The following is an 18,720-nucleotide window of genomic DNA, read 5'->3' as shown; positions in this document are numbered from 1 at the left end:
AGTTACAAAAGCTCAGAGGAAACAATGCTAGGATGTTTTCTGTAGAGCTTGGCAGGTTCAAATGATTCTAATGCCAGGGTTTGTGTATGGACTGAGGGTTGAAAATTAAGGGATTGGGTGTGATAATTAAGAAGTCCTGGGTTTTATAATGTAGTGGGTTTTATAATGTAGGGTCTGGGGTCTAATAATTAAGAGGTTAAGGTTATGACATTTTGAGGTATGGGGTCCTGTAATTCAGGGGCCTAATCTTGTTCTGTTAAATTAGGGGCCTAGTCTCAAGCAGTAGATACGGCTAGAAAAATCAGGCTTGTTCAGCTTGTAAAAAAACAAATAACAAAAAAAAAAAACACACCATTTACATGTAAAAAATGTGGGGGCAAAACAAATATCTGACTGGGAATTAATTATTTTCATATACATTAATAACCAATTAAATAAATGGGATGATTTGGACATCAATACAAGGGGTTCTTTACAAAAAGAGTAATCAAAGTTCTGAATGCCCATGCCCAAGTAATAACAGCATTTCTTTAAAAATAATAAAAAATAAAAAGGGTTAAATGCTTATCTAATTACAAATAACAGAGGGCTATAAATAATCTAGCAATTAATGATGTATAATAAATCAAAGAAGGTTGAACTTAATAAACCTGTCATTATTTCTACCTATGTAAGCATGTAATTATCAGAAACATGACTTGCAGCAGAATTGGAACAAAAACTAAAAACAAAAACCTTGAGCCAAAAAAAAAAAAAAAAATTATACATTTATGTACAAGACTGTGCTTACCCGTTGATCACCTCCTTCTCTGCGAGGATCAAGTTTCTTAGCAAAGTGCCGGAGGTTATCATAATTATGAAAATTGCACAGGGATACTAAATCCTGCAAAAGAGAGAAGAAAAAAAAAGAAAAAGTGAGTTCCATGTTACTATAAGACATATACCATTTGTGTGGATCTGTGCAAAAAGTAAGGTCCATAAAGACACATTTGCCCTCATATACTATTAACCATTTTGCGAAGAAAACCAGAAGAAGGGGCGTGGCCGCGGGGAAAGGGGTGTGTTACTGACATTTTCACAAAAACCCAAAATATTTACTAAGGTTTCCATATAAAACGTGGTGGATTTGAACTGAGGAAAACCCTACAGATCAGAACATGTGTAAAAAAAGCTAAGTGTAGGGAAAGTGGAAAATGTAGGGAAACCTTAGTAAATACCGTGGAAAATAAATTGTAGGGAATTATAACCCACAAATAAACCTACACTCCACTCTTAGTAAATGAGGGCCCTTATGATGTTAAGGAACTAATGTTGCCTGCACAGAACATTGATCTCAATAACTAAGATGTGTGCCAACCACTATTGTTGAGGGTGAATATTCGAATAGCGATTTTTTAACCACAAATATTGGCACTTCGCAATTTCATGAATATTTAGAATATCGCAAATTATATTAGTCATGACGAATATTCGTTTTTTTTCCTTACACAGTACGCATCACAATGACGTGTACAGTGTAAATAAAAAGTGATCATCCCTCCCTGCTTCCAGCGTGTGGTCCAAAGAATATGCAAAAATTCCCGAATATCGGCACTTCCAGAGAACACTGATCCCTCTCTTCTTTTAGCTTGTGGGCCAATGAGAAGGATGCAAATACAGTTGTCAGAGGTTAGCAACATCCTTAGCAATTAATAGAAAAGTAGTTAGTTGAAAAATATAGCGCATGTGCATTTTGCGAATTTCATTGCAAATTTTGCATGGAAAAAAAAGTGAACAGATATGCGAAATTCGCAAATATAGGATGAATATTCGTCCAGATATTTGTGAAATTCGAAAAAGGCCTATGCCGCTCATCACTACAAACCACCCGCGTTACAGTACCCTCCTGGACACCCCTCTTATCCAATCTTAAACAAGAGAAGATTTTTTCAAAAGGGCAGTGACATAGAAACTCCTATGTCACATAACCAAAAGTAGTACCACAAAAAAATCTATCCAATAAACAACAATTATGTTGCTGGAAAAAAAAAAAAAGAATCACGGCTCCATGGCAATGCACAAAAAATTATTACTTTAACAAAACATAGATTTTATAGTGTAAATGACGTCACACGGGGGCGGGGCCGTCACTTCACAATGCTTCGGCCCCCATGATCGCCAGTAATCAGACCCGGAGCCAACATGCTCCGGGGACTGATTATAACGGGGTGCTGTGTGCAAGATCACGGTGGTCCCCAGTGGCGGGACCCCCACGATCAGGCATCTCATCCCCTATCCTTTGGATAGGGGATAAGATATCTTAGCGCCGAAGTACCCCTTTAAGCATTAATAACTCTGGGATGCTTTTACCTTTCATTCTGATTCCGAGATTGTTTTTTCGTGACATATTCTACTTTATGTTAGTGGTAAAATTTTGTCGATACTTGCACCATATCTTTATGAAAAATTTTAAATTTAGCATTTTCCTAACTTTGAAGCTCTCTGCTTGTAAGGAAAATAGACATTCCAAATAAATTATATTTTGATTCACAAATACAATATGTCTACTTTATGTTTGCATCATAAAATTGACATGATTTTACTTTTGGAAGACATCAGAGGGCTTCAAAGTTCAGCAGCAATTTTCCAATTTAAAAAAAAAAAAATTCAAAATCCGAATTTTTCATGGACCAGTTCATGTTTGAAGTGGATTTGAAGGGCTTTCTTATTGGAAATATCCCACAAATGACCCCATTATAAAAACTGCACCCCTCAAAGTATTAAAAATGACATTCAGTAAGTGTGTTAACCCTTTAGGTGTTTCACAGTAATAACAGCAAAATAAAGGAGAAAATTCAAAATCTTAATTTTTTACACTCGCATGTTCTTGTAGACCCAGTTTTTGAATTTACAAGAGGTAAAAGGAGAAAAAGCCTCTCAAAATGTGTAACCCAATTTCTCTCGAGTAAGGAAATACCTCATATGTGTATGTCAAGTGTTCGGCGGGCGCAGTAGAGGGCTCAGAAGGGAAGGAGCGACAATGGGATTTTGGAGAGCGAGTTTTTCTGAAATGATTTTTGGGGGGCATGTCACATTTAGGAAGCCCCTATGGTGCCAGAACAGCAGAAAACCCTCACACATGGCATACCATTTTGGAAACTACACCCCTCAAGGTATGTAACAAGGGGTCCAGTGAGCTTTAACACCCCACAGGTGTTTGATGACTTTTCGTTAAAGTCAGATGTGTAAATGAAAAAAAAAAATTTTTCTCTATTGTGCAGTTTTTTCCCCAAACCTTAACACCTCACAAGTATTTGACGACTTTTTGTTAACCAAAAATGCTGGTTTTTCCCCAAATTTTTTATTTTTACAAGGGATACTAGGAGAAAATTACCCCCAAAATTTGTAACCCCGTTTCTTCTGAGTATGGAAATACCCCAATGTGTGGCCGTCAAGTGCTCTGCTGGCGCACTACAATGCTTATAAGAGGAGGAGCACCATTGAGCTTTTGGAAAGGGAATTTGTTTGGAATGGAAGTCAGGGGCCAAGTGCGTTTACAAAGCCCCCCGTGGTGCCAGAACAGTAGACCCAACCAAATGTGACCCCATTTTGGAAACTACACCCCTCACGGAATGTAATATGGGGTGCAGTGAGTATTTACATCCCACTGGCATTTGAGAGATCTTTGGAACAGTGGGCTGAGAAAATGAAAAATTACATTTTCCCATCCAACTTAAATGAAAATTCTTCAAACACCTGTGGGGTGTTAAGGCTCACTATACCCCTTGTTACGTTCCGTGAGGGGTGTAGTTTCCAAACTGGGGTCATATGTCGGTATTTTTTTTTTTGCGTATATGTCAGAACCGCTGTAAAATCAGCCACCCCTGTACAAATCACCAATTTAGGCCTCAAATGTACGTAGTGTACTCTCACTCCTGAGCCTTGTTGTGGGCCCGCAGAGCATTTTAAGTTCACATATGGGGTATTTCCTTACTCAAGAGAAATTGCCTTACAAATTTTGGGGGTCTTTTTTTCCTTTTACCGCTTGTGAAAATAGAAAGTATGGGGCAACACCAGCATGTTAGTGTAATTTTGTAAATTTTTTTTTACACTAACAGGCCCCCAACTTTTCCTTTTCATAAGGGGTAAAATGAGAAAAAGCCCCCCAAAATATATAGTGTAATTTCTCCCGAGTACAGAAATAACCCATATGTGGCCCTAAACTGTTTCCTTGAAATATGACATTTCTCTGAAGTGAGAGAGCGCCATGCGCATTTGAGGACAAAATTAGGGATTGCATAGGGGTGGACATAGGGGTGGACATAGGGGTATTCCCAAACAGGGTGCCTCCAGCTGTTGCTAAACTCCCAGCATGGCTGGACAGTCAGTGGCTAGCAAAAAAACTCCATGATTTTCGAGCAACTCCAGATGCCATGGAAGAAGTCAGTGCTAGGGGTTTCACATTTTTGACAGGAGGTGATCCTATCGGGGAAGGTGGCAGAAGCAGGGAGATTAAAAGCTAGATAGCCAAAATCTTCAAAAGAGTTTCCTTCCACCTTTCAGTAATAACCTTTGCCAGAACCTTCACCTATTGCCCTAAAATCTTGTTTCGTAACTAAAAGTCTTGCAGAAGGGACCCCATTTAGTGAAGATCTCATGTTTAGAAACTTTCAGGAAGTGATCATTAAAAAAAAACGAGAGACTAGATAGGGGCACCTTTCTAGGCTGCGGGCCCACTATATCCTCAAAAAGAGGAGGCAGACACCTCTGATGAGGGGTCACGAAGGCAGGACTTGCAAAAGGAGAGGAGCTGGGAAATCTGGCCGAAATCAGAGGGTGGTATGGAGAAGGCAGACAGCATCTCTTGTGGAGTAAACCACCGCTTGTCGTCTACATGCATCAGTTGCTTAGCTACATTGATCCTCATGAGGCGCCAGAGGTCAGACAATCTGTTTTCACAACCCTGAGGGAATTATGGGTGACCCCAGATGCCCAGACAGCTATCCAAGTCAAAATGGTATCCCTGATCAGCAGAGAGTGTTTTATAAGGGGAGAGGGAGGCACAGAATGCGAGTGTGGAGACAGAACGAAAGCTTCCAAGGAAAGACCAGGCCTGTCTCCAGGGAAATTTTGAGTTTAAACTGGACCAGTAAAGCCAGTCCATGACATGGCGGAAGACACAAGCTAGGTTATAGCCACAGATGTTGGGGAAGCCTAACCTGCCATCAGCTCTACAAAGCATACATTTCTGTATTACAATCCAGGGACATTTCCTGGTGTATATAAAACGCATAAAGGCAGAGTTCAGTGCCATCACACCCTTGTGTTTAATGAGAAGAGGTAGAGTCTGGAGTTGGTAAAAGAGTCTCAGAAAGCTGATAATCTTAATAAGGTGGCATTTCCCCAAAAAGGAGATGGATAGGTGGAACCATCACTGCAGTTAATGTAGAATGCGTTTAATGTGGGTAGTTCAGCAAGTATAGGGAGGAGGGCGATTTCCCAATCCTGATTCCTAGATAAGTGATATGTGGTTGAATGATATCCCTAGAGATACCAATAGAGCCCCAAAAACAAGCAGGCTAATCTGGACCAAGAAGAAAAACTTTGCTTTTAAGTTGGTTAACTTTCTATCCCAAGAAGGATCCAAAATGAGTAAGGGCAGACATCAACAGAGCATAATGAGGGCGGGGATCCACCTTAAAAAGCAGGATGTCATCCATGAAAAGGAGTATAGAAGTAGAAAAAGAAGACCAGAGGATGGCCCCTTATGCGTTACCCCAATAACAGAGAAGGGGGTGTCCCTTACAAGGAGGGGAGTGCAGGCTCTATAGATTGGCCTTCTGCTCGACGGGAGGTTTCTGTCCTCCCTGAGCTCGCCTTGGTCATGCGCTTATCACCCTGTATAGAGGTATGGAGAAGAGATGAGGATCCTGTGCAGCCCAAAAAGTCTCAGGGGACCGCCAGATGGTGCCCTGTGGATAGGTGAGGATGTCGGGTACAGCAGAAGACCTTGTGACAGCAGGTACTCAGGTGTCACAAGGATGAAGTAACACAGTAACATAGTTCATAAGGTTGAAAAAAGACCAGTCCATCAAGTTCAACCTATACCCCTAATAAGTCCCTAATGAGTTGAGTTGATCCAGAGGAAGGCAAAAAACCCTCATACTAGAGGTAAAAATTCCTTCCTGACTCCAAATATGGCAGTCAGAATAAATCCCTGGATCAACGTTCTGTCCCTATAAATCTAGTATACATAACCGGTGATGTTATTATTCTCCAAAAATGCATCCAGACCCTTTCTGAACTCTGTTACAGAGTTTACCATGACCACCTCCTCTGGCAGAGAGTTTCATAGTCTCACTGCTCTTACAGTAAAGAACCCCTGTCTGTGCTGGTGTAGAAACCTTCTTTCCCCAAGACGTAGAGGATGCCCCCTTGTTATAGATACGGTCCTGGGTATGAATAGATCATGGGAGAGATCTCTGTACTGTCCCCTGATATATTTATACATAGTTATTAGGTCACCCATAAGCCTTCTTTTTTCTAAACTAAATAACCCCAATTCTTTCTGGGTAATGTAGACCTCCCATTCACCATATTACCCTGGTTGCCAGTCTTTGAACCCTCTCAAGCTCCACTTTATCTTTCTTGTACACTGGTGCCCAGTACTGTACACAGTATTCCATATGTTGTCTGACTATTGATTTGTACAATGGTAGAATTATTTCCTTGTCGTGGGCATCTATGCCCCTATTGATGCACCCCATGATTTGATTTGCCTTGGCAGCAGCTGCCCGACACTGGTCTCTACAGCTAAATTTACTATTAACTAAGACTCCCAAGTCCTTTTCCATGTCAGTCGTCCCAAGTGTTCTCCCATTTAATACATAAACCCAGCCCGGATTTTTCTTCCCCATGTTCACTACCTTACATTTATCAGTGTTGAACCTCATCTGCCACTTCCCAGCCCAAACTTTCAACCTATCCAGACCCATTTGTAACAGTGCACTGTCCTCTATAGTGTTTACCGCTTTACAGAGTTTAGTATAATCTGCAAAGATAGCTACTTTACTATTAAACTCCTCTACAAGGTCATTAGTAAATATATTAAATAGAACATGACCCAAGACTGACCCCTGTAGTACCCCACTAGTAACAGTCACGCAATCAGAATAAGTACCATTAATAACCACCCTCTGTTTCCTATCACTGAGCCAGTTACTTACCCACTTACACACATTCTCCCCCAGCCCAATCCCTCTCATTTTATGCACCAACCTTTTATGTGGAACCATATCAAATGCTTTGGAAAAATCCAGATATAAGACATCCAGCGATTGCCCCTGGTCCAGTCTGGAGCTCACCTCCTCATAAAAGCTGATCAGGTTAGTTTGACAGGACCGATCTCTCATAAAGCCATGCTGATATGGGGTCATACATTTATTTTTATAAAGATATTCCAAAATAGCATCTCTTAGAAAACCCTCAAACAATGTACATTACACAGAGGTTATACTAACAGGTCTATAATTCCCGGGGTCACCTTTTGACCCCTTTTTAAATATTGGCACCACATTTGCCATGCGCCAGTCCTGTCACTATAGAGTCCCTGAATATTAAAAATAGGGGTCAGTCTATTACATTACTTAGTTCCTTTAGAAGACGGGGGTGAATGCCATCTGGACCAGGTGATTTGCCTATTTTGATTTTTTGTAGATGGCACTGTACTTCTTCCTGGGTTAGAAAGGTGACCTGTACTGGGGAGTTCACCTTATCTCGCTGTATTTCACCTGGCATTTCATTTTCCTCAGTGAATATAGTGGAGAAGAATTTGTTTAATATATTTGCTTTTTCCTGTTGCTCAGCAACTTTATTAATGAACAAACAATAATGCGTTTCGGGGTTAGGTTACCTCTTCTTCAGATTGGCATAGTACATCTACATGAGTGCCTGCTGCTCAGGTCTTTTGCTGTACCCGACATCCTCAGTTATCCATGAAAAGGGTCAATTTGACCTCTTGTCGCTGGATCATAATCCCAGAAAATAAATCGGAGTCCTCCAAGTGGTGTGCTAGAGGTTCCAGGGCGCGGTTAAATAAAAGAGGGGATAAGTAGCACCCCTGTCTCATTCCCTTGAAAAGGGGGAAAGAGAGGGGACAATATGGCTGAGATATGTACCTGTGTCAAGGGGGAGAAGTAAAGACCCCTGAGAAAGGTACGAAAGCACCCTGTGATCCCCTTCCTGTCCAGGAGCATCCCAAACCAGTCCCATCTGACACTATCAAATGCTTTTTTAGTGCCAAGCGGTAGGATCAATGGTGCCTCCTCCGGGATTTGTTCCTGCTCTGGACTGTTCCTGAGACAGACAGAGGTGTCAGCAGAGAGCACTGTGGTCAGACAGAAAATAAATTAAAAAAGAAAAGAACTTCCTCTATAGTATACAGCAGCTGATAGGATTGAGGTAGTGTCACGATTCGGCTGGCAGGAGGTGGATCCTCTGTGCCAGAGAGGGATTGGCGTGGACCGTGCTGGTGGACCGGTTCTAAGTTGCTACTAGTATTCACCAGAGCCCGCCGCAAAGCGGGATGGTCTTGCAGCGGCGGTAGCAACCAGGTCGTATCCACCAGCAACGGCTCAACCTCTCTGACTGCTGAAGATAGGCGCAGTACAAGGGAGTAGACAAGAGCAAGGTCGGACGTAGCAGAAGGTCGGGGCAGGCAGCAAGGATCGTAGTCAGGGGCAACGGCAGGAGGTCTAAAACACAGGCTAGGAACACACAAGGAAACGCTTTCACTGGCACAATGGCAACAAGATCCGGCGAGGGAGTGCAGGGGAAGTGAGGTATAAATAGGGAGCGCACAGGTGAACACACTAATTAAGCCAACTGCGCCAATCAGTGGCGCAGTGGCCCTTTAAATCGCAGAGACCCGGCGCGCGCGCGCCCTAAGGAGCGGGGCCGCGCGCGCCGGGACAAGACCGATGGAGAGCGAGTCAGGTACGGGAGCCGAGGTGCGCATCGCGAGCGGGCACCTCCCGCATCGCAGCGCACCCGGTCAGCAGCGCACCCGGTCAGCAGGTCTGATCGGGGCGCTGCAATTGCGAGGATGTTGCGAGCGCTCCGGGGAGGAGCGGGGACCCGGAGCGCTCGGCGTAACAGTACCCCCCCCCCCTTGGGTCTCCCCCTCTTCTTGGAGCCTGAGAACCTGAGGACCAGACTTTTGTCTAGGATGTTGTCCTCAGGTTCCCAGGATCTCTCTTCTGGACCACAGCCCTCCCAATCCACCCAAAAAATTTTTTTTCCTCTGACCGTCTTGGAGGCCAGTATCTCCTTCACGGAGAAGACGTCAGAAGAACCGGAAACAGGAGTGGGAGAAACAAGTTTGGGAGAGAAACGGTTAATGATGAGTGGTTTAAGGAGAGAGACATGGAAGGCATTGGGAATACGAAGAGAAGGAGGAAGAAGGAGTTTGTAAGAGACAGGATTAATCTGGCACAAGACTTTGAAAGGACCAAGATAGCGTGGTCCCAGTTTGTAACTGGGGACACGAAAGCGGACATATTTAGCGGAGAGCCATACCTTGTCTCCGGGAGCAAAAATGGGGGGAGTTCTTTTCTTATCGGCAAACCTTTTCATGCGGGATGAAGCCTGTAAAAGAGAATTTTGGGTCTCTTTCCATATGGTGGAAAGATCACGAGTCACTTCATCCACAGCGGGCAAACCAGAGGGCAAGGGAGTAGGGAGGGGGGAAGAGGGTGACGGCCGTACACCACGAAAAATGGGGACTTAGCAGAAGATTCAGAGACTCTGAAGTTGTATGAGAATTCGGCCCATGGTAGAAGATCTGCCCAGTCATCCTGGCGGGAGGAAACAAAATGCCGTAAATAGTCACCCAGGACCTGGTTAATTCTTTCTACTTGCCCATTGGATTGGGGATGATAAGAAGAAGAGAAGTTTAATTTAATCTTGAGCTGTTTACAGAGGGCCCTCCAGAATTTAGACACGAATTGGACGCCTCTATCCGAGACGATCTGCGTGGGCAAACCGTGAAGACGAAAAATGTGTACAAAAAATTGTTTTGCCAACTGAGGCGCTGAAGGAAGACCAGGAAGAGGAATAAAATGTGCCATCTTGGAAAATCGATCAACGACCACCCAAACAACAGTGTTGCCACGGGATGGGGGTAAGTCTGTAATAAAGTCCATACCAATCAGTGACCAAGGCTGTTCGGGGACAGGCAGAGGATGAAGGAGACCAGCAGGATTCTGGCGAGGAGTCTTATCCCGGGCACAGACAGTACAGGCCCGCACAAAATCAACAACATCCGTCTCCAGAGTCGGCCACCAATAGAAACGAGAGATGAGTTGCAAGGACTTTTTGATGCCCGCATGGCCTGCGAGGTGGGAGGAGTGTCCCCATTTGAGAATCCCGAGACGTTGGCGTGGAGAAACGAAGGTCTTCCCTGGAGGAGTTTGCCTGATGGAGGCTGGAGAAGTGGAGATCAGACAGTCAGGAGGAATGATGTGTTGCGGAGAGACCTCTACTTCCGAGGCATCCGAGGAACGAGAGAGGGCATCGGCCCTAATGTTCTTGTCGGCAGGGCGAAAATGAATTTCAAAGTTAAAACGGGCAAAGAACAACGACCACCTGGCCTGGCGAGGGTTCAGCCGTTGGGCAGACTGGAGATAGGAGAGATTCTTGTGATCGGTGTAAATGATAACTGGAAATTTTGATCCCTCCAGCAGATGCCTCCATTCCTCAAGCGCCAATTTAATGGCCAGTAGTTCTCGATCCCCGGTGGAGTAGTTTCTCTCCGCCGGAGAGAAGGTCCTAGAAAAAAAACCACAAGTAACAGCATGCCCGTAAGAATTTTTTTGTAGAAGGAACTCTCCAGCTCCCACTGAGGAGGCATCTACCTCCAATAGGAAGGGTTTAGATGGGTCAGGTCTGGAGAGCACGGGAGCAGAAGAAAAGGCAGACTTGAGCCGTTTAAATGCGTCTTCCGCTTGGGGAGACCAGGACTTGGGATTGGCATTTTTCTTGGTTAAAGCCACGATAGGAGCCACAATAGTGGAAAAGTGTGGAATAAATTGTCTGTAATAATTGGCGAACCCCAAAAAACGTTGGATAGCACGGAGTCCGGAGGGGCGTGGCCAATCTAAGACGGCAGAGAGTTTATCTGGGTCCATTTGTAATCCCTGGCCAGAGACCAAGTATCCTAGGAAAGGAAGAGATTGACATTCAAACAGACATTTCTCCATTTTGGCATAAAGTTGATTGTCTCGAAGTCTCTGAAGAACCATGCGGACATGCTGGCGGTGTTCTTCTAAGTTGGCAGAAAAAATCAGAATATCGTCCAGATAAACAACAACACAGGAATATAAGAGATCACGAAAAATTTCATTAACAAAGTCTTGGAAGACGGCAGGGGCGTTGCACAGGCCAAAGGGCATGACCAGATACTCAAAGTGTCCATCTCTGGTGTTAAATGCAGTCTTCCATTCGTCCCCATCCCTGATGCGGATGAGATTATAAGCACCTCTTAAGTCCAATTTGGTAAAGATGTGGGCACCTTGAAGGCGACCAAAGAGTTCTGAGATAAGAGGTAGGGGGTAGCGGTTCTTTACCGTGATTTTATTAAGTCCATGGTAATCAATGCAAGGACGTAGGGAGCCATCTTTTTTGGACACAAAAAAAAATCCAGCTCCGGCAGGAGAGGAGGATTTGCGGATAAACCCCTTTTTTAAATTTTCCTGGATGTATTCAGACATAGCAAGAGTCTCTGGAGCGGACAGAGCCCGCCGCAAAGCGGGATGGTCTTGCAGCGGCGGTAGCAACCAGGTCGTATCCACCAGCAACGGCTCAACCTCTCTGACTGCTGAAGATAGGCGCAGTACAAGGGAGTAGACAAGAGCAAGGTCGGACGTAGCAGAAGGTCGGGGCAGGCAGCAAGGATCGTAGTCAGGGGCAACGGCAGGAGGTCTAAAACACAGGCTAAGAACACACAAGGAAACGCTTTCACTGGCACAATGGCAACAAGATCCGGCGAGGGAGTGCAGGGGAAGTGAGGTATAAATAGGGAGTGCACAGGTGAACACACTAATTAAGCCAACTGCGCCAATCAGTGGCGCAGTGGCCCTTTAAATCGCAGAGACCCGGCGCGCGCGCGCCCTAAGGAGCGGGGCCGCGCGCGCCGGGACAAGACCGACGGAGAGCGAGTCAGGTACGGGAGCCGAGGTGCGCATCGCGAGCGGGCGCCTCCCGCATCGCGAATCACATCCCGGCTGGGAGAGGTATCGCAGCGCACCCGGTCAGCAGGTCTGACCGGGGCGCTGCAATTGCGAGGATGTTGCGAGCGCTCCGGGGAGGAGCGGGGACCCGGAGCGCTCGGCGTAACAGGTAGGAGGGGATACAGTAGTACTGTAGTTTGATGGTGGCTGTGTTTGAGTGCAATGGTAGAGTACCTGAGTGTAGGAGGTGGTTGAAGTAAGACATGAGCTGGTCTACCAGGGCCTTATAGAATTCACCAGAGAATCCATCCGGACAGAAAGCCTTTGCATTAGAAAGATGTTTTATGTCTTGTCTGACCTCAGCTTCAGTGAAGTCTGAACTCATGGCGGTACACTGTTCCACAGATATCTAAGGCAGCTGTAGCGACTTCAGAAATGCCTTATCTGCTGCCATGTCTGCAGGAGAGGAGAAATATAGAGATGTGTAGAAATCCCTAAACAATGAATTAATGGTTTGGGTATCAGAAAGGAGCAACCCTGCACTGTCCCACAAAGTTGTGAAGTGCTAAAGAGGTCTGCACCCTTAACCAGGCGTGCAAGAAGGTGACCAGACTCGTTCCCAAAATGGAACAATTCCTCCTTGAAATGAGAAAAAGAGTTGAAACATTTGCATTCTGACCAAAGGTCAAACATTGCCTTCGCCTCATTCCAAGCCTGGCAAGCCGAAGCAGAAGGGCAGGAGATATAGGAGGGATTTCTTCTTCACTGTGGAAATATGCGCAATCAGTTGACCACGCAACACAGATTTCCCAATAGAGGGGGGTATTAGAGATATGATCACTATTGTGCCAAGAAAACTCCATCCACCGACCCATCAGAGCTTCAATAAAATTGTAATCTCTGGACATATAAGCAGGAAAACGCCATTGGTAGTAGGCACCCTTCGGATAAGTATCAGCCAGGGAGATGGAGAATGGTCAGAAATAACCATTGTGTGGATTTCAGAATCCTTCAGACAGGCTAGCTGGGCAGGGGAAATCAGGTGATAATCTATATGGGACAAAGATGAATGGCTGTGAGAATAGTGTATGAACTCTGCTGTCCTGGTGTCAACCTCCAGGGGTCATGAAGACCCGAGGCTACAAGAAAATTAGAGTACATTTTATCACTAGGGCGAACAAGCGTTCTATCTACCAAACCGCCTTTCATGTCCTCTAGGGGGACTGCTACTGTATTCATGTCTCCCCTAACAATTTTAAAAGGAGCGGGATCACACAGAATCGTCATCTCCAGACATTGGGAATACTGATTGTTAACACCATTAGGGGTGTAACTGCTGTAAATGCTATAATCATGACCTCCACAGCTTATAGGAGAACTCCAGAATATAAAAATTGTCCTCCATACTGCCGAAAGTAAAAAAATAAAGATGTGCATACCTTCCTCCGCTCCCCCAGGGCCTCCGGTATCCACCGCGATCCTCTTCCTGGTTGCTGGTGGTCGGCGAGTCATACTGCGCACAGCCAATCACCGGCCGCAAAGAAGTCCCGGCAGTGTGACTTTTTGGCCCCAACAGCAGGTGCCTATGTAGTGAATAATTTTGTGTCCTGAAGCGTTCTCACACTGCCGCTCAGACTATCGCCGGCCGAGTCGGGGGACTTCCCTGCGGCCGGTGATTGGCTGAGCGCAGTGTGACTTGCCGATCACGGCGGAGACCGGAGCCGGTTACTGGAGGCCACGGGGGAGTGGAGGAAGGTATGTACATCTTTATTTTTTTACTGCCGGCAGTATGGGGGACAATTTTTATATTCCGGAGTTCTCCTTTAACTGGATCCTCACCCAGTGCCCCCCCCCCTCGTCATCAACCTCTGTATTCACTATCCTTCCCCAAAGTTCTTGTGGATAAGGATCAAAAAGCCTGCTTTACCCCCTACCGCCAGAGCCCCCACCACCTCACCCACCCACACACAATTTAGACATACAAATGATGTCCTCCGCTGCTAAGTGGGTTTCCCGAAGGAGTGCAACATCTGGATGGCGGTGCTTCAGGTGGCAGAGGATCTGCATTCTCTTGCTGGATGATCTAAAGCCCTTGATGTTCCAGGAGATCAGATGCATCACTGAAGGAAGAGAAGGTCTAGGAAGGATCGGAAGGAAAGAAGAGAGACAACAGAAAAAAAAACACAAACACACACAAACACTCACAAACAAACACCTAGTGCAAAAAAGGGAAACTGACAGCTTTACTGCACACCGTCCAGACCAGAGGTTAAACAGTGACCTTGAGGGCAGACAGCATGGCAGTAAAGACTCAATAATACACCAGTGCAAGGCGGGCCCCTAAGTGTGTGCCCAGCATCGTGTTACATACTTCTCTTTTTTCTACCAAACCTAAGGTAGCTAACCCTGCCCTCTGGCCAATAGTAGCATAAAAGGGCAGAACATAAGAATGGCACAGTGAGCAGTAAATGGTGGTTAACCAAACAGGCCCCCATACTGAGAGAGTCCACAATTGCCCACAATTGCAGACCCCCAAAAGTGAACAAATGGTCCGCTGGTAGACGCAAACATCGTCAAGGAAAATGGCTCGGTAAGTCCCACTAAACAGGCAACCAGGGTGGGAACTTTCCAAATAGCAGTCACAGGGATAACATCAAAACAAAAGGGTATGGAAACAGGACAGGGGTCATGCAGACAGTGCTGAAGGCCCTGCATCATCTCGCCACTGGCACTGAGAAGTCCTTGAAGAGCAGGACTCGACATCCTCGGAGCTTGAGAGGAGAGGTACATGTCCAAAAGGCTTGCAGTAATTACTGGCGGTTATTGTAATTTAGCAGCTTCAGGATGACCTGGCAGGGCCTGTTAATGCTTAGAGAATTGAAAAGATGGTATATTACGGTCTCTGCTGGTGATATCTGTGCCCAGTTGGTGCTCCCTCTCCACCCTTAAGTAGTGATCCAGACCTAGTGCTTTGGATAGTTCTACTTCACAGAAGTGCTGAAAATTCAGAACGTGTCACAATTTAGGCCCTTTTCACACTATACATTCATCCGTATTTAAAGATCCGTTATATGTTCCATTATGAAAACCCTAAAAATCGTCCATTAAACTGCCGTCACAAATTCCCATTATGGTCTATGGGATTTGTATATGTTATACGTTTTAACCAGTCATAGCCCGTTATTAATAACGGATGTTATTTTGCGACTGGAGAAAGTAACGGGAGAAATATAACTATTTCTTCCGTTCTTTCTTCCTTCACAAAATAATGTCCGTTATTAATAACGGGCTATGACGGGTTAAAACGGATAATGTAAAAATCCTATAGATTATAATGGGATTTTGTAACGGCCGTATGGGATTTTGTAACGGCCGTATGGGATTTTGTAATGGCCGTATGGGATTTTGTAACGGCTGTTTAACGGCCGATTTTCAGGGTTTTCATAACGGAACATTATAACGGATATTTAAAACGGATTAATGTATAGTGTGAAAGGGGCCTTAGAGATTGTTATGCCTTAAGCGGTTTTCCAGGTCGGCTATCTGGGCACTGAGACTAGCGTTTTTCTGTTTAAAGTCAGTAACAGACACCTAGTTCTCAGAATGTCCCTGCACTAATATTTCGGCATCACTTTCAAGCATAGCAACTGTATTAGCTTGCCCTAAATATGACTGTTGCTTGGTGAGGGAGGCCTGAAATGTTGCTTTCAGGGTCCTCTGCAAGCTAAGAGTTATCTGAGTCATAACTTCAACAGCCAGGTCAAAGGTTGGCTGAGAAACATCAGGTCCAGTGAGTTTTTAAGTAAATGAAGAAAGGTAGGTAGTCCAGCAGTCCCTTAAAACGTAGATCCTTTATTGCACTTTTCTTTAAAAATACAGAGCACATACCATGCACCTTCACCTGGTCAGCAAACATCTCCTATGGACGCGTTTCGAACGCATGCGCGTTCTTGATCACCACACCACCTGTGTGTTCCTCACCTCTTAAATACCAAGTTCAAGAGGGAGGAGCACTTACTTCAAGAAGACTTATATAAAACACCCTTCCCATACCTTAAAACTTTTTACAAAAACAGGTAACTTTTAAAACTTACTATTGCATGAAAAAAGAAGAAAATCTTTGTTGTCTGTTTCTGCTCGGTGTGTTTGTAAATCAAACTGTAGGATTGTACGTGTTCTACACCGACAGCGGAATCAGCAACAAACGCATAATGTGTACTGGTTCTAAGAAATCAATGTGATTACATTCTTATAAATTCCACAGAAGAAAATATTTTCAATAGTGTAACATTAATTTCTCCCGTATGTTCAAACCGTGCGGTACTTTGGTACGCAGAGTGTACTGCCAGAAGGCTTCACGGTTGAACAATTTTCTTTGTATGTCACCACCTCTTATGGGTTTCTTCACTTTCTCAATGCCATATGCTATAAAAAAATTTATGTTTCCATTATGTGCCTATGCAAAATGTGTGGATCCACCCGATTTATTTCTATTGCTTTCTACTTTGACAAGCGTCATATAAGTGCTTGCGGATCCTAATCTACTCCAGTGAGTTTTTGCAGAGAGCTGTAAAACAGACCGCTGATGTGAAGCAGAGGTTGGATGAGACCCTGCATACCAAAGAAGGCTGAGAGGCTGATGGTGGGGAGAGGGAGAAGCTGATCCTGCAGCAGGGACAATGTCTCCTTTTGGCCGGGGAAGCAGAGGGGAGAATGAGGGCAAACCTGCATCCAGCCCTGCACCCTGGGGCCTAGGTGAGGAGGAGAGGATGTGGCTAACTCCAAGAGCAGCGTGTCCTGCTGGCAGGAGAGGAAGACACTTCAGCCGGCTGACTGGGCAGGGCAGTGTGTGCCACCACCGCCACCATTACAGGAGGAGAGTCCAGGTGGGGGTGCTGTTGTGCTGATGGTTTCTGACTGCTGCAGAGCAGGTAATGCTCCATTCAGGCCCAGGGAGACCGCTTAAGGCTCTGGGGACTTGCTGAAGGAGCTGGGTAAGTACTTGCTGGTAATTACCGGCTGTTCAATGGCCGGGAGGCATGCTAACTGTGACTAAGCATGGCAGCACTGGAACCGAAAGTCCACATCACACTTTTTGTTGCAGCATTTTTTTGGGATAGTGTACTTTTAATCAACATTGCACTTTGCCTCATCCTCATACCCCCATGCACCTCATATATTAGTGTGACTTACTTTTGTCTTTTTTATTTGGTTTTAACTTATTCGACACATGGTAAACACATACATGTCCCTATTATAGGGCTTATTTCCTTTTTGTTTATGCTTCGTTTTTATCAATGTCACCTGTATTTTCTCTGGTGCATTACCATGCTTGCTCCTCCAGGCATCATCATTCACTTTTTTTTATTTTTATTCCCAAAAAAAAAAGTTTATGCATGTTTTCCCAATCACTATGGTTGCCGTTTATTTCACTCACTTTTTTTTCACCTGATCACTTCTGCCCTGTAGTATGTGTCTTCCCTTGCTTGGGATGTGTCTATAGTTTTTTTTATTTTTCCACTAGGTGGCACTGTATCTGTTGTACTGTTGGTTATGTTCACATGCCAGAATCTTTTTGCAGATATTTCAGGACACTGCAGGCGCTTGCATAATATGCCAGCGCTAGGATCCCAGGGAATGCCGCCGTGTGCACAGAGCAGCAGAATCCTGTTGAATTCAACGGGACTCTGCTGCAGCGGAATCCGGCACAGAAATTCTGCAGTGTGAACATGGCCTCAGGCACATGCACCGCGTTGCCAGTGCTGTGATCCACACAACATCTAGTTCAATGTAATCCGATCATGTGACCTCGTAAAATTTTAGTTTACAATTCTATGAGACTTCTTAGGTGATGGATGTTTCAGTTTCCACCCCCTGCTCCTCCTGCTTCCTCTGGGCACCAATATGCCATGCTTTTCATGTGATTTGGCGCTTTTACCGGTTCGCACAAAACAAACGGCTAACAGTTTGGCAAGCCTACAAAAAATCTAAATTCGGGTCGAATCCGGGTTTGTGACGCTCAGCTCGCTCAACACTAGTGATGGCAATCTCTATAAAGTGCAATGGAATCTGTTGGTGTTATATGGTTTAACCCCTTAATGACCAGGCCATTTTACACCTTAGGACCAGAGCGTTTTTTGCACATCTGACCACTGTCACTTTAAACATTAATAACTCTGGAATGCTTTTAGTTATCAATCTGATTCCGAGACAGTTTTTTCGTGATATATTCTACTTTAACATAGTGATAATATTTTGTGGTAACTTGCATCCTTTCTTGGTGAAAAATCCCCAAATTTGATGAAAAATTTGAAAATTTTGCATTTTTCTAACTTTGAAGCTTTCTGCTTGTAAGAAAAATGGATATTCAAAATATTTTTTTTTAATTCACATTTCCAATATGTCTACTTTATGTTTGCATCATAAAATTGATGTGTTTTTACTTTTGGAAGACACCAGAGGGCTTCAAATTTCAGCAGCACTTTTCCAATTTTTCACAAAATTTTGAACCTCG

The 18,720-nt window shown here is 44.6% G+C and overlaps 1 protein-coding gene across 1 annotated transcript in view; it reads right to left on the bottom strand.

Annotated features, from left to right (window-relative positions):
• Positions 1-18,720, bottom strand: part of LOC130284872 (glutaminase kidney isoform, mitochondrial-like) — a 1,293,621-nt gene that overhangs the window by 198,626 nt on the left and 1,076,275 nt on the right. Inside the window, exon 14 of the mRNA XM_056535756.1 lies at positions 791-883. Coding sequence (XP_056391731.1) covers positions 791-883 — 93 coding nt within the window. The remainder of the gene's footprint in view (positions 1-790; positions 884-18,720) is intronic.

This window comes from Hyla sarda, chromosome 8 (genome assembly GCF_029499605.1).
Source record: "Hyla sarda isolate aHylSar1 chromosome 8, aHylSar1.hap1, whole genome shotgun sequence".
Lineage (NCBI taxonomy): Eukaryota > Metazoa > Chordata > Amphibia > Anura > Hylidae > Hyla > Hyla sarda.
This window is presented reverse-complemented; position numbering and strand designations above follow the sequence as displayed.